The 12,503-nt window shown below is 46.8% G+C and overlaps 1 protein-coding gene across 44 annotated transcripts in view; it reads right to left on the bottom strand.

Moving 5' to 3' along the window:
* The window catches only part of RARG (retinoic acid receptor gamma), a 328,355-nt gene that overhangs the window by 46,462 nt on the left and 269,390 nt on the right, over nucleotides 1-12,503 (bottom strand). Inside the window, exon 1 of one of the 44 annotated variants that reach the window (XM_053294858.1) lies at nucleotides 9,808-11,092. The exons of 42 other annotated variants lie outside the window; for them this stretch is intronic. In XM_053294858.1, coding sequence (XP_053150833.1) covers nucleotides 9,808-9,958 — 151 coding nt within the window. In that variant the 5' untranslated portion in view covers nucleotides 9,959-11,092. Of the gene's footprint in view, nucleotides 1-2,230; nucleotides 2,377-9,807; nucleotides 11,093-12,503 lie in introns of those variants that run through there. One more of the 44 variants, XM_053294859.1, reaches the window with a different exon arrangement.

Here is a 12,503-nt window from a genome sequence, read left to right as displayed (position 1 = left end):
CATGCTTAATAAAAAGTGTGTACCACAACTCATTTAGCAACAGTTAAAATGCACTAGGTTTTTGAGAGTCTGGGGATGGGAATTTTGCCAGATCTTGCCGGCATAAATGGCACTACTGCTATTAGAGAGCAGAATCTGGCCCTGCTCTTTTGGGTTTGAGGTCAGGTCTTGATGGAATAGAAGAAGGAGGAGGAGGAGGAGAAGGAGAAGGAGAAGAAGAGGTGATGGGTCTGCCCTTTAAAGCAGGAAAAGGAGCTTATCATAAGCTTGCAATCGTGCACCAGAAACTGGAAACTGGCTTCCAATAAGTGATTCAGAACATCCATGTATTATTTCTCTGTGTAAACCACCCTGAGCCATTTTTGGAAGGGCGGTATAGAAATCGAATTACTGTATTATTATTATTATTATTATTATTATTATTATTATTATTATTATGAAGAAGAAGAAGAAGAAGAAGTACTGAGCTACAATTTAAAAATGGGCAAATATCTAGGCCTCTCAGGTCACATTATGGAATTTGAGAGGAAGAATGTGTCTGCTCAAACGCCAAGGAATAGTAGGGGTTTGGAAGACTTTAACTATCCCTTCATGACTTCGTCCCCCTAACTGCTGCCCACTGACCCAGATCCTTAGCACTCAGAAAAGGTTCCGTGGATATCAATGCAACTTGCTTCTAGTCCCAGAAATGATCCTGGTGTCCCTATTCTTAGACGCAGGACAACAACGTGGCCCTGAGATCTGGCTGCCATTTGGAAGACTCCACTTACCTGGAGGTTCCTCCACCCAAAGAAGGAATTCAGGAACTTGGGTGCCCACAGATGGGTGCTTGATGATGGAAATCATAAGCAAAAAGTAATAATCTTTTGCAAGTGGCTTTCAACTGGAATCTTCCAAATATGTCACATCAAATCATTAATTAAATGATTTGACAGGCTGGCATTTGACAGAACAGGGAAAATGATATCCAGATAAGCCACTGACCCATGACTCCATAATGGGACATGGCAGGACGTGGGAGAGAGCAGCGAGTATCTGTGTGGCTTGCTTCTAGCTGCTACAGCTCTAACTGTGTTGATCAACTTTGTCCTACAGCTTCCCTAAGTCAAAATCCACCCCCCACCTAAAAAAACAAACACCCTTGTTTGAAACTCCCCAAGGTATATGAAGAAGAGACAAAGCATAAGTTGCACTACTGTTAACACTTTCAGAAAGCTCTTCAGTACATTTCAAGGGAAAATGAGATTAGCCCTATTCACACATTATGTTCAGTGCATGTACAATCTGTGTGCAGTATATGCATGTACAGTTATTCGCACATTATCTTAAATGCATTCACAGTAATATACTTTGTCACAGTAGCCTGCATCTGAGGGGAACTGTATCCACACTCATTTTTAAAATGAATGCATGTACAGTCATTCATACAATGCACATATGTACACATACCTGTATACAGATAGAGCGTAATGTTTGCATAGCACCAGAGAGGGAATCAAAATAAGTCCACCAAAAATAAGGTTACTTGAGCACTGACAACAAAGGGAAAGAGCGCATATCTCACTCACCCTCAGCAATCTGGCCTAATAAAATAACTGATCTGGGAGGATTCTGACCTCACAATTTAAGGAAGCCCATCCCACACTAGATCGTGCTGCAGTTCTTACAGTGGAATACAGAACCCAGGAATCCTAGCTCACAGCCCCTTCCAGGTGCATACAGGAGGGTCCAACTGGGAGCTTTTGCATTCTAATTGTCTTCCCTATCGGTGGCTCACTGCTTCTCCCTTGTCCACATCATCCCCTCCTAATTTCAGTCCCAGCTTCCAGACCCCCGACCACCACCACCACCACTGGATCTTCCCAGACATTCCCTTCAGCTCATCCATGTCTTTCCAGGATACTTCATCCATGACGCTGTCAATCAAAGTCCAGATTCTATGTCATCAACCCCAGCTGGGGAGAAGATGTCCTGTTTACCTACCCATCAGAAACCACAGGCAAACTAACATAAGGCTCCTTCAAGGCCCTCGTCAGACCAAGCTGTTATCAGGGCTGTCATTTCCTGGAGAGCATCACATTTTAGCCTTAACTTAATCCTCTCTAAACAGTTTCTGTACACACCCAAATAGCTGCTTGGAGCCACACAGCTGAGTGTTACAAACATCCACAGTGGAACTCAGTTACCCACAGATTATTGAAGGAGAGAGATTTGCATGCAGATACAGAACCTGACAATCCAAGCATAGAGGTCTTTGCACCTAAAAGGGCAATAGCAGCAATGCAAAGAAGAAAGTTCTGATCTCCCCATGAGGCTGCCTTCCTGCACAGTGTACAGAAGAACACACCCTTGCACTCCACATTTGTACCCATCATGCCCTGCTTCCTGTTGCTCACTGTCACTTGCGCAGCTTAGAAACTGTGCTTCACTTCCAAACATGCCTGGCTGGGATAGGAAACGGTGCTCTGTGAGTCTGTGACTTGTTTGGCTATCATGTATTCGGATTGAATTTGCAAACATTTTAAATTGTATTGATGGGACACAACTAGACTGTACAGTATTTACATTGCATTTCACTGCATTGTTGGATTGTAAGGATGGAACACAATGGCACAGTGGTTTATATGCTACTTTGAGCAGGTTGCTGGGAAGTGGAGTAGCAATTTTTTAAAAAATAACGTATTGAAATACTCCTTAATACTCCTAAACCACACCTAAACCACCCTAAATTGGTAGGCAGGTAAAACAGGGTAGTTGTGGGGCTTGAAGGGGTAAGAAAGAGCCACTTCATACAGTTCAGAGTTTCTACTCAGGAACTTGCTTAAAGATTTACATGCAGCTTGCATGTAGACTGTCCTGTGTGAGGGTTGTGCATGCAGAATTTTGCGCCATTAAAAAGTACTGGAAAGCAATACCCTGTGAACATGAAGGAAGCAAGCACATCCCAAACAAAAAAGACATGTGTCCATTGGGGCTGCGTGGAAGTGTCTTCTGTGCAGGAATTTTGTGTGTGTGAATCAGCCCTGGGATTTGGCTTATTTTAAGCCAAATTTTGGGTTACAGCCCATTTGACACACGAGTATACCCCTTAGGTTCTGGCAACGAGGTATGTAGCTGCAAATTTTTTATTTATTTTATTTATTTTCACATTTCTATACCGCCTTTCGTTAAAAGAAAACCCCAAGGCGGTTTACAAAAATTAAAACATACAATAAAAGCAGTAAAAACATCAAGCAATAAAAACATCAAGTTAAAACATATAAACAAGCATAAAAACATGACAACAGATAACAGATAAAAACAGAGAAGCCGCAGTAAAAACGATCATGTAAAAGCCTGGGTAAAAAGCCAAGTCTTTAAAAGCTTTCTAAAAGCCGTGATGGAGTCTGAGGAACGAATGGCCACCGGGAGAGCATTCCAGAGTCTAGGGGCAGCAACAGAGAAGGCCCTGTCCCGAGTGCACGAAAGCCGGGCCTCCCTCATTGTCGGCACCCGGAGCAGGGCCCCCTCAGATGTCCTTGTCAAGCGGGCAGCAACTCTTGGGAGCAGGCGGTCCCTCAAATACCTCAAATACCCCGGGCCCAAACCGTTAAGGGCTTTCAGAAGTGCAGGTGCTCTCCATGACAGCCCCCATGGCCATGTCCACCCCAACAGCCAAAGAGGCCGAGAAATACTGGCGCTCCATCCCTGCACGTCCCCCCTCCACTACACCCCTGTCTATAAGTCTGCTCTGAGAATCAGCTGTGGTCAGGTGTGCAGACACCATTCCAAAACGTCATGAGCCCCCTAAGGCACAGAGGTGGTTCATACTCCAACACAGGTTGTTCAGCAGGATGCTTCACCCCACTTCCCATACTAGAGCAACCAGGATCAGGGGCAGAGACTACTGCAACAGCCAAGTGAACACCATTTTGGGGTGACCTCAGAAACCAGGCACTGGCCAGAGGACAATGGCAGGAAATGCTCAGGGATGCCGCAGGCGCATCTTATTTCAGCCCTGAGGGACATACAGGGAAGCAGCCTCCTCAGTATTTCTAACGCTCCCGAATTCCAGGTCCTCTCCTTACCTCCCCACCTTTTCAAAACAAAAATCAATCACTGCAGAACTCCTACTGCTGAATTCATGGGCACCTACACGAGTTGCATATAAGCATGTCTAGAGTAGGGAACGCCACCTTAAGTGGTGCAGCGGGGAAATGCTTGACTAACAAGCAGAAGATTGCCGGTTCAAATCCCTGCTGGTATGTTTCCCAGACTATGGGAAGCACCTATATCGGGCAGCTGCAATATAGGAAGATGCTGAAAGGCATCATCTCATACTCACGAGAGGAGGCAATGGTAAAATCCCTCCTGTATTCTACCAAAGACAACCACAGGGCTCAAAATCGACTTGACGGCACACTTTACCTTTAGAGTAGAGAACAATTTGTGCTTCAGCGCATCCCCTCCCCTCTCCTCCCCTCCCCTCCCACCACCCCCACACACACATCTTTACACAAAGAAGGCTCCAATTATGTGCTTGGAATGCATTGTGCAAAATGACATAACTTTGCATTTAAAAACTTGATTTGCATTTTTCTGCCTCAGTTCCCCATTGGAATAAAAACTGTATAATAATTGTGGCAATGGCCCCTAACTTAGATAACTTTTTAAAAAAAATGATTAGACAAATTCTATCAACAGTTTTGAGCCATGATAGCTCAACAGAGCCTCCATGTTCAGAGGCAGCAGTATCTCTCCGAATATCAGGTGCTGGGGGGCAAGCGAGGATGGCAGGAGATACTCAGCACCTTCATGCCCTATTTGTGAGCTTCCCAGAGGCAACTGGCTGGCTGGCTACTTTTGGAAACAAGATACTGAACTGGGTGGACCTTGTGTAGAAAACTCTGTTTAAGATAGCAAGGCACTTTGCATATTAAATGTGTCATATCTCATTTGGTTTTGTTTTTTTTAATGGATATTTTATTTTGATTAAATGTTGTTACTTTCTAGCAAGGACTAAGGGAGCTAAAGGACCACAAGAGAAGGGAGACTGCATGGCAAAGCAAGAAAAAGGAAACTGTATGGAGTTCAGCTTATATGAAGTTAACTGCTCCCCTACTTTATCCCCCTCTGATGAAGAGGTTTAGCTTTGAAAGAAGCTGGAACTCTTGAGCTTCATGAATAAATCAATGCAGTATAAAGTATTGGACTTTCAGCTGGATTTCCTTCAACACACTGGGTTTCCATCTTTGGCTCTGCACATGTTCAAACCCCAGAGAAAAAGAAAAAAGGCATCGGAATCCTCAGGAAGCCAGAACCAAGGCTGTGCAGCACGAACATTCAGCATTCAGAGAAGTCTGGGGCCTGCTTAGTGGTTGCCAGGACAAAGATTGTGCTAACCCTTGGCACCTCCATCCTCTTCATTTCTTCTTGATCTTCCAAAAAGTCTTTTCACCCGTATCGAGTGACTTTTAAAACCAGGTTCCAGGCGTTCCAAGTGCTGCTAGAAGATTCATTCTTTTTATGAAGACGGAAGAATGTTGCTGGGCCTGGGCTGGCTTACAGTGGCCAGAGCTAAGCTTTTAAGACACTGGGGGATTGTAGTTATGCTGTTACATCTGATTGTTATCACGTGTTTTAGGTGATCACGTGATGTGTGGTTACGAGTTTAGATTATAGCTTACTCCAAATCATAGGGAAGGTGCAGGCTAGAAATAAAACATAAAATAAAACCCCTCCAACTTATTATTCTGGAAACATGTCCACAGCCACGCATCAGAAAAGCAACTGTGCTGTTTACAGTATGCCAACGATACTTGCTTGCTTACATGAGGCCTACCAATGGAGGTCAGAGTGAGAGGAATGGTTGTATGGGGCACTGCAGGGTATAGACGCCCGCATCTGCTAGAATCTGAGCTAAGAAACAACAACCCAACTTCATCCAAATTTTATTTCTTCTACAGGGCACCGGTCCATAGGGTAGGGTGGTTTTCATGCAGGCATGCCTAACCTAGGTGGGATTTTAAAAGACGAAGAAGAGGCTTTCATAGACACACACACACACACCCTTAAACGGATCGCCCGGGTGAATGTGCCTTTTCAGAGTAGCTTTCATTGGGTGTAGGTGAAAACCTTGTTCCAGCCATCCTGTCCAGGCCAAAGTAAGCGTGGTCTATGCCAAAGCAGAGGCCTACATACAGATTGGTTTAAAAGCCCCATGCCAAGTCTGAAAGCCCAGAGCATTGCTCTGTGCCTTTCTTATCTGCCAGTTCATCTCTTGAGATAGATCCATTGGCACTCTTTAGAAAGCCAGCAAAAGAAAGAGGCAGAATCCTGGATGGCTTCTCACAGATGCCATCAGCAACTGCCACGCACTTTTACCCCAATTTGGGAGCTGTCCCCTTGTCCTTGCCACACAAGCTCAGGGGGCTGGGGTCACAAGCACCCAGACTATCCCCAGCTCAGAGTCAGAGGCCCATCGGCATTCCCCAACTCAAGGTCCCTGCCCTTCCTCCAACTTGGCTTATTCCAGGGTTGAGGAGCTGGGGTTGTTGGAGGGCTTTAAAAGCCTAAATTGCTGAAGTTGAGGAAACTCCTGCCCTCGCCTTGCCAGAGCTTCAAACAAACCATTTATAACCAGCCGTAAAATGTTTGCAGCTGGGATGCTATATAAGTCATTTGTCTCGGCAACAGCATCCTGGTGACAGAGAGCATGTCCCAGCACACATGGAACACACACACACACACACCTTACACTCCACTATCATGTGCAAACATCCCACCCAATGCTCATATACTCTGCACATACACACACTCACAGATATCCAACATGCCCACAACACTTACACATCAGTACACCCCTAAGTGACACTAATGTGCAACCAAGATCTCTTTCACCCACTGCACAGACATTCCCTTCAAATATAAGTGAAGCCATTCTTATGCACACACAACTTTATTTAGGACAAGCAAACTGCACCAGCAGATATCATGTGCATGTGCTTCAATATGCTCATCACAATCTATCCTAAAAAGCCCATGTAACTCTCAAGCTTAGGATGAACCTTTGTGCCCGATACAACCTTCAATGCTAGACTTTTAAAAAGAGAGAGAGCAGAGATTCTCAGGATGTAAATTCCATACCCAGTAGACATTTCTGTGTTTGTGCAGTGGAAGAACAGAACTGCGAAACAGAAAGCCCTGCCAATACTTTTCCAGAAGTGGGTATTGTCATAAAGATGGGAAGCTAATATTTATTTATTTATTTGGAATATAATTCAACCGCCCATGGGCTCAGTGCATGTTTTCCTTGTGTAACCCCCCTCTTGCCCCCAAGAACAGAGGAACCAGTTTGCCTTTATCACCACCTTCTCTTTAAAAACCAGGGCATTACTCCAGGTTTAAACCTCTGTTCAGTCATAATGCTTCTTGAACAACCATGGGCCTATTACATGCTGCCCCCCCCCGCCCCGCACTTCTTATGGTTATTGTGAAGATGAATTAGATGTATTACTGAACTGCAGTAAAGTATTACAGAAATGCTAAATAATCACAATTACCCTCAACTTCCTGCCATTGCAGGGGCCTCTATCATTGGTACCAGGATAGAATTTCATTTGATGTTGGGTGACTTTTATTTCATACGGGGATTTAGATTTCACATGGAAGCAAACAAGTTGGGTAAAACTAGATGGCTTGTTGTCACATATGCCATTGGGACTGTGTGCAGCTATCAGACTTGATGACCCGAATGTGCAGTCAGAAGAGGCCACCCTATAGAAATGGAGGCTCGTATGCCCTCATTTTCAGAGTCCTGGATTTTCAAGCAACCACTGTTGACTTCCATGTTCCACTGTAGATGCTGAGACATAAAACATTCTTGTACATAAGTTCAAATAAGTTACTAGTCCACAATATTTTCCCTTTTACTTGCCTGCCCATACATACTTTGTTTTGTGGCATATCATACATTGGTCTAAAAGGAAAACTAAGAACCAGGCTTGTCCCAGTATGCAGAAGCCTTTCCATGTCCAGAGTCACTCTCTTGATCACTAACATGTTTCAGGGCTGAGTCTTGGCAATAAAAGCAGGACCTCAGAAGCTTCCCTCAACAACAGAGTGCCTCTGTTCCCAAGAAATATCAATTGTGGAGTGTTTTTATTTATTAATTATTATTTACTACTACTACTACTACTACTACTACTGTTACTACTGTTACTACTACTACTATACTAGCACTACCGTACCGTGTCAGTATAAACCTCATTGATTTTCAGAGCCTTTCCAGGGCGCTTCCCATTGTGCCTCTGTTACTTATGCAAGCGCTTTGGGAGGAGGGGAAAAAAACCCCTTCCACGGCTCGATTACAGACCGAGACAGGAAGCGTTTTGATTTCCAGGCGCCGGGGAAAGAGTTAAAGTGCCACATTTTCTAGCGAGCGCTTTGGCAGCCAGGCTGGGGTGGGGCCGCTCCAAATGAAACCGCTTGAAAGGGAGCCAGCGAGCTGCCTTCGGACACGGGGGAGGAGCGGCATTCCAAACGGCCTCCCCAGGTGCCCCCAAAGGTGATGGGGGAGCTGCTGCCTCACCCGGACCCCGGCGTGCGTCGCGTGTGGAAATCAAAGGCTTGTTCTTCTTCTGCAAGTTGTAAACAGTCCTGGTGGGTGCCAGAAGGGGGAGAGGGGATCTGGCAGCTGCTCAAAGAGGAAGGGGGGGAGGATGCTGGGGACACCCTTGGGTGCTTGACAGATCTCTTTTCCCCGCTCCAGTTTCAGATTCCCCCAGTGAATCTGACAATAAAGGCATGCCATCGCCTCTCACTGCTCCCGCCTAACTCTAGTTTTTCAACTTATTTGCACTTCATGGCGGACTACAGACCAGTGTCATCACTCCCCGCCCGGCCCGCTTTTTTTTTTTTTTTTTTAAATCAGGGGAGGTGGCGGGGGAGGGAGGCGTTAAAAACCAAGCCCCTGCAGTTTGGCTTGGTGAAAGACAGACTCCCCCCCCCACCTCCATACCCAGTACAGTCTCCCCAAAGCAGGTCCCAAAGGCGTAGCAACAGCATACGGTGGCCCCTCAGAGTGAGGGAGATAATGAAGAAAATAAGGAGGGATAAAGCTGAGGGGCCCTCAGGAGCTGGGGGGGCGGGGTTCTTTGAACCCATCCACTCAATTATAGCGACACCCCTGGCAGGTCTCCTTGCCTACCGCTTCTGGTTCACTCCATAGATAGCCCCTCCTCCCGCACCACACACACACTCAGGTCGCCAAAAGACTTCAAAGTTTCCCCCTCATCTGGTGTTCATAATGCGCTTCCACATCAAGACAAAGAGCCACGAAGGGAGTCTAGCAAGGGTATCCCCGGTTCCCTTGTAACTGAGATGCCACAGACCCCTCCCCAAAGCAGATGCGGGGGCATCAAAACTGTTCCAGACTGACAGGGATAGTCCCGCAAGCTTCCTCCCCATTCCAATGGAAAGAGCCATTTAGCTTCGCAGCCCGCCCCGCCCCGCCGTCTTTTGCAAAACTAGAGTTCCAAAGCAGGAAACAAAAAAGTTGGAACATTGGAACTCGAGCCAGCCAATCAACTCCGCACACACACAAAAAAAACAGCGCCCTCTAGAAAGATGCCCACGCCGATCCACTCGTGCTCAACGCCCACGCGCGACTGGAAAAATATTCCCCAACCCCACCCACGTCAACACCCGTTGGAAGCCGAACCAAAACAATCCCTCCCAGCGCGCCTGCCAGGCAGGCACATCCCTCCCTAGGAGAGCCCAGCCTACACATCAATGCCCCGCGAGCTTGGATCCGCGCCGGTCACCTACATTGCAAGCTGGCCGGCTGGGGCCACCCGAAGGGATCCAAGCCCACGAAACACGGGCTGATGCTCGACTTCCGCAGCATGCAAGCGCTCCGGTTGGTAACATCGTAGAGTTGCCGCGACGTGACGGCGAACGCCTCCATGCAGTCGTACATCGCCTCCTCTGGAAAGACTCCCTCGCGAGTGGAAATGGGACGAAGGATAAAAGAGAAATGGTGGTGCTGGTGATAAGGATGGTGTGTTGTCGATGATGATGATCCAGGAAGAGAGGAGATTTTTCACCGCCTCTCTAAGAGGCCGGGGGCTTAGCTTGGCGGGGATCTCACACACAACAGACACACCCCCTTCTCAACTCCGCGCGTGGAAGGCACACGCCATGGGTGAAGCGAGGCGCTTCAAAGTCCAGGCGCTGTGACTGCTTTTGCCGTCTGCTTAGAGGCTGTTACCTTGGGACGAAAGCGGCTAAGGACTTCCAAGCTGGTGGGCGTGGCTTGGGGCTGAAAGGGGGCCGGGCCATGTGGGAGGGACACACAAAAATCTGACTACACGCAGCAGCCCCACACGCCGACACAACAACACGCCAACAGAGGACCAAGGAAACGCGCACACAAACACTGAGTCGGCAGACAGGCAACGAGGGAAGCGTAAGACTCCCACGAACGCAGGGCAGTTTTCCTCCTCTACTGCCGCCACCAAGCCGCACCCGCAATGGTCCTCAAAACACAACTAAATTAAATTAAAATAAATCACAAGGCTTCGTAAACGAACGAGCGTGATGATGGACGCTGACCCAGAAGTCAGTTCCATGAAAGCAGAAGTGAGGTTTACTTCTGAGTAAACGGTACATAGGCTCCTGCTGAACGCCTCATCATGACATCACACACCACATCCGCGAAGTTACAGTTATACGATCCATGTTGCCCAGTTGATTCCGAACAATGATCGCGCTGCCCGATATCATTTCGCAATCAATTATCTGTTGATAAGAACCCTCCCACTAGGATTCATTGAAAGCTGGGGAGGCGGGTGGTGGTGGGGAAGCTCCATCCTTTTGCCACTTCTTACTCAACTTGATCACCAGGATGGCAGCTGGCAGGGTCTTCAAAGGGCATTAGGAGATAATTAATCCAATTGAAGTGATCTGGAGTGTGTACTCTACATGGGATGTGTGCTCACAAAACCACTCTGACATGAGTCAGTTATCCCTTAATGGTCCATCTACAGATTCCCCCCCCCCCATTGGTTCCTCCATCATTAAAGCATCTAAAGACTGGAAAGGGGTTGCTTTCTCTTCATCACCCCCGCCAGACACACACACACACCATGCATAGCTATGGGTGGAATGGGAATTTGGTTTGGAAGCACATCAAGAGATAATTGTTATTTTGGATTAATTAATCAGATGTAAAAGAATGAGACCTTGGGAATCCACCCTAACATACTTGACAGCACAATCCCATGCACACTTGTTTGCAGATAAGCCCCTGAATTCAAGGGGACTTCTTTGTGGATAAACGAATACGTTTTTGTACACCAGAAGTCAGGTTTGTTACAGAGTAATAAGAGGATGGCTTATTTCACTCTGTAAATGTATGTTTCTTAACTGTGATAATCTACATAAGAGAAGAAAGAGCATAGTGGTTATCCTGAATGTAATGAAGGAGAAATTAAAGGAATATGATTGTGTGTGCATCCATCTTGAGTACATAAGAACAGAAGAACAGCCCTGCTGGATCAGGCTCAAGGCCCATCTAGTCCAGCATCCTGTTTCGCACAGTGGCCCACCAGATGACGCTGGAAGCCACAGGCAGGAGTTGAGGGCATGCCCTCTCTCCTGCCATTACTCCACTGCAACTGGTACTCAGAGGCACCCTGCCCTTGAGGCTGGAGGTGGCCCACAGCCCTCTGACTAGTAGCCATTGATAGACCTCTCCTCCATGAAGTCATCCAAACCCCTCTTAAAGCCATCCAGGTTGTTGGCCATCACCACATCCTGTGGCAGAGAGTTCCACAAGTGGATCACGAGTTGTGTGAAAATGTGTGAAAAAGTACTTCCGTTTGTTGGTCCTAGACCTCCTGGCAATCAATTTCATGGAGTGACCCCTTGTTCTAGTGTTGTGTGAGAGGGAAAAGAATCTCTCTCTCTCCACTTTCTCCACGCCATGCATGATTAATCAGAATATATGCATATACTCAAATGTCACAGAGCAGAGAAAACCTTTTCTTTCCCATGATCAATTTTATGTTCTCTCTGCCTCACCCACACTCAGAAACTTTGCAATGGCGGTGCAGTAAATGTGAGTAGAGCTGCAAGCTGGGCACAACCACTTTACCACATGCAAAGCTCAGACCTGTACCCATTCAACTCACAAAGACAAAATGCTAAATTGATCATGTGAATGAGCCAGAGGTTATGGTACACACATAGCTGCCTGCTGCCAAAACGGGTAGCTTCATGTCTAGTGCTGAAATCAGCCAGCGCTGGCACATGATCAGGTAGACAAGTTAAAGGAGAGCACTCACTCCCTTAACCCTGTTCAAGAGGCGGGCTCCCTAGGTGGGTTTGCCTCCAAGGCACCACCAGGAGCCACTTGGCTCCTTGGCTACTTGTGAGAACAGCCTCTTTGTCTGTTTCTTGCAAACCTGATTGCCTCCAGACAGATAGAGAACCTGAACAAGGTGAGATTATATTTAGTTAAC

The sequence above is a fragment of the Hemicordylus capensis genome, chromosome 2 (assembly GCF_027244095.1).
Source record: "Hemicordylus capensis ecotype Gifberg chromosome 2, rHemCap1.1.pri, whole genome shotgun sequence".
Lineage (NCBI taxonomy): Eukaryota > Metazoa > Chordata > Lepidosauria > Squamata > Cordylidae > Hemicordylus > Hemicordylus capensis.
The sequence above is the reverse complement of the archived record's forward strand: the minus strand, read 5'-3'. Positions and strand labels throughout refer to the sequence as shown.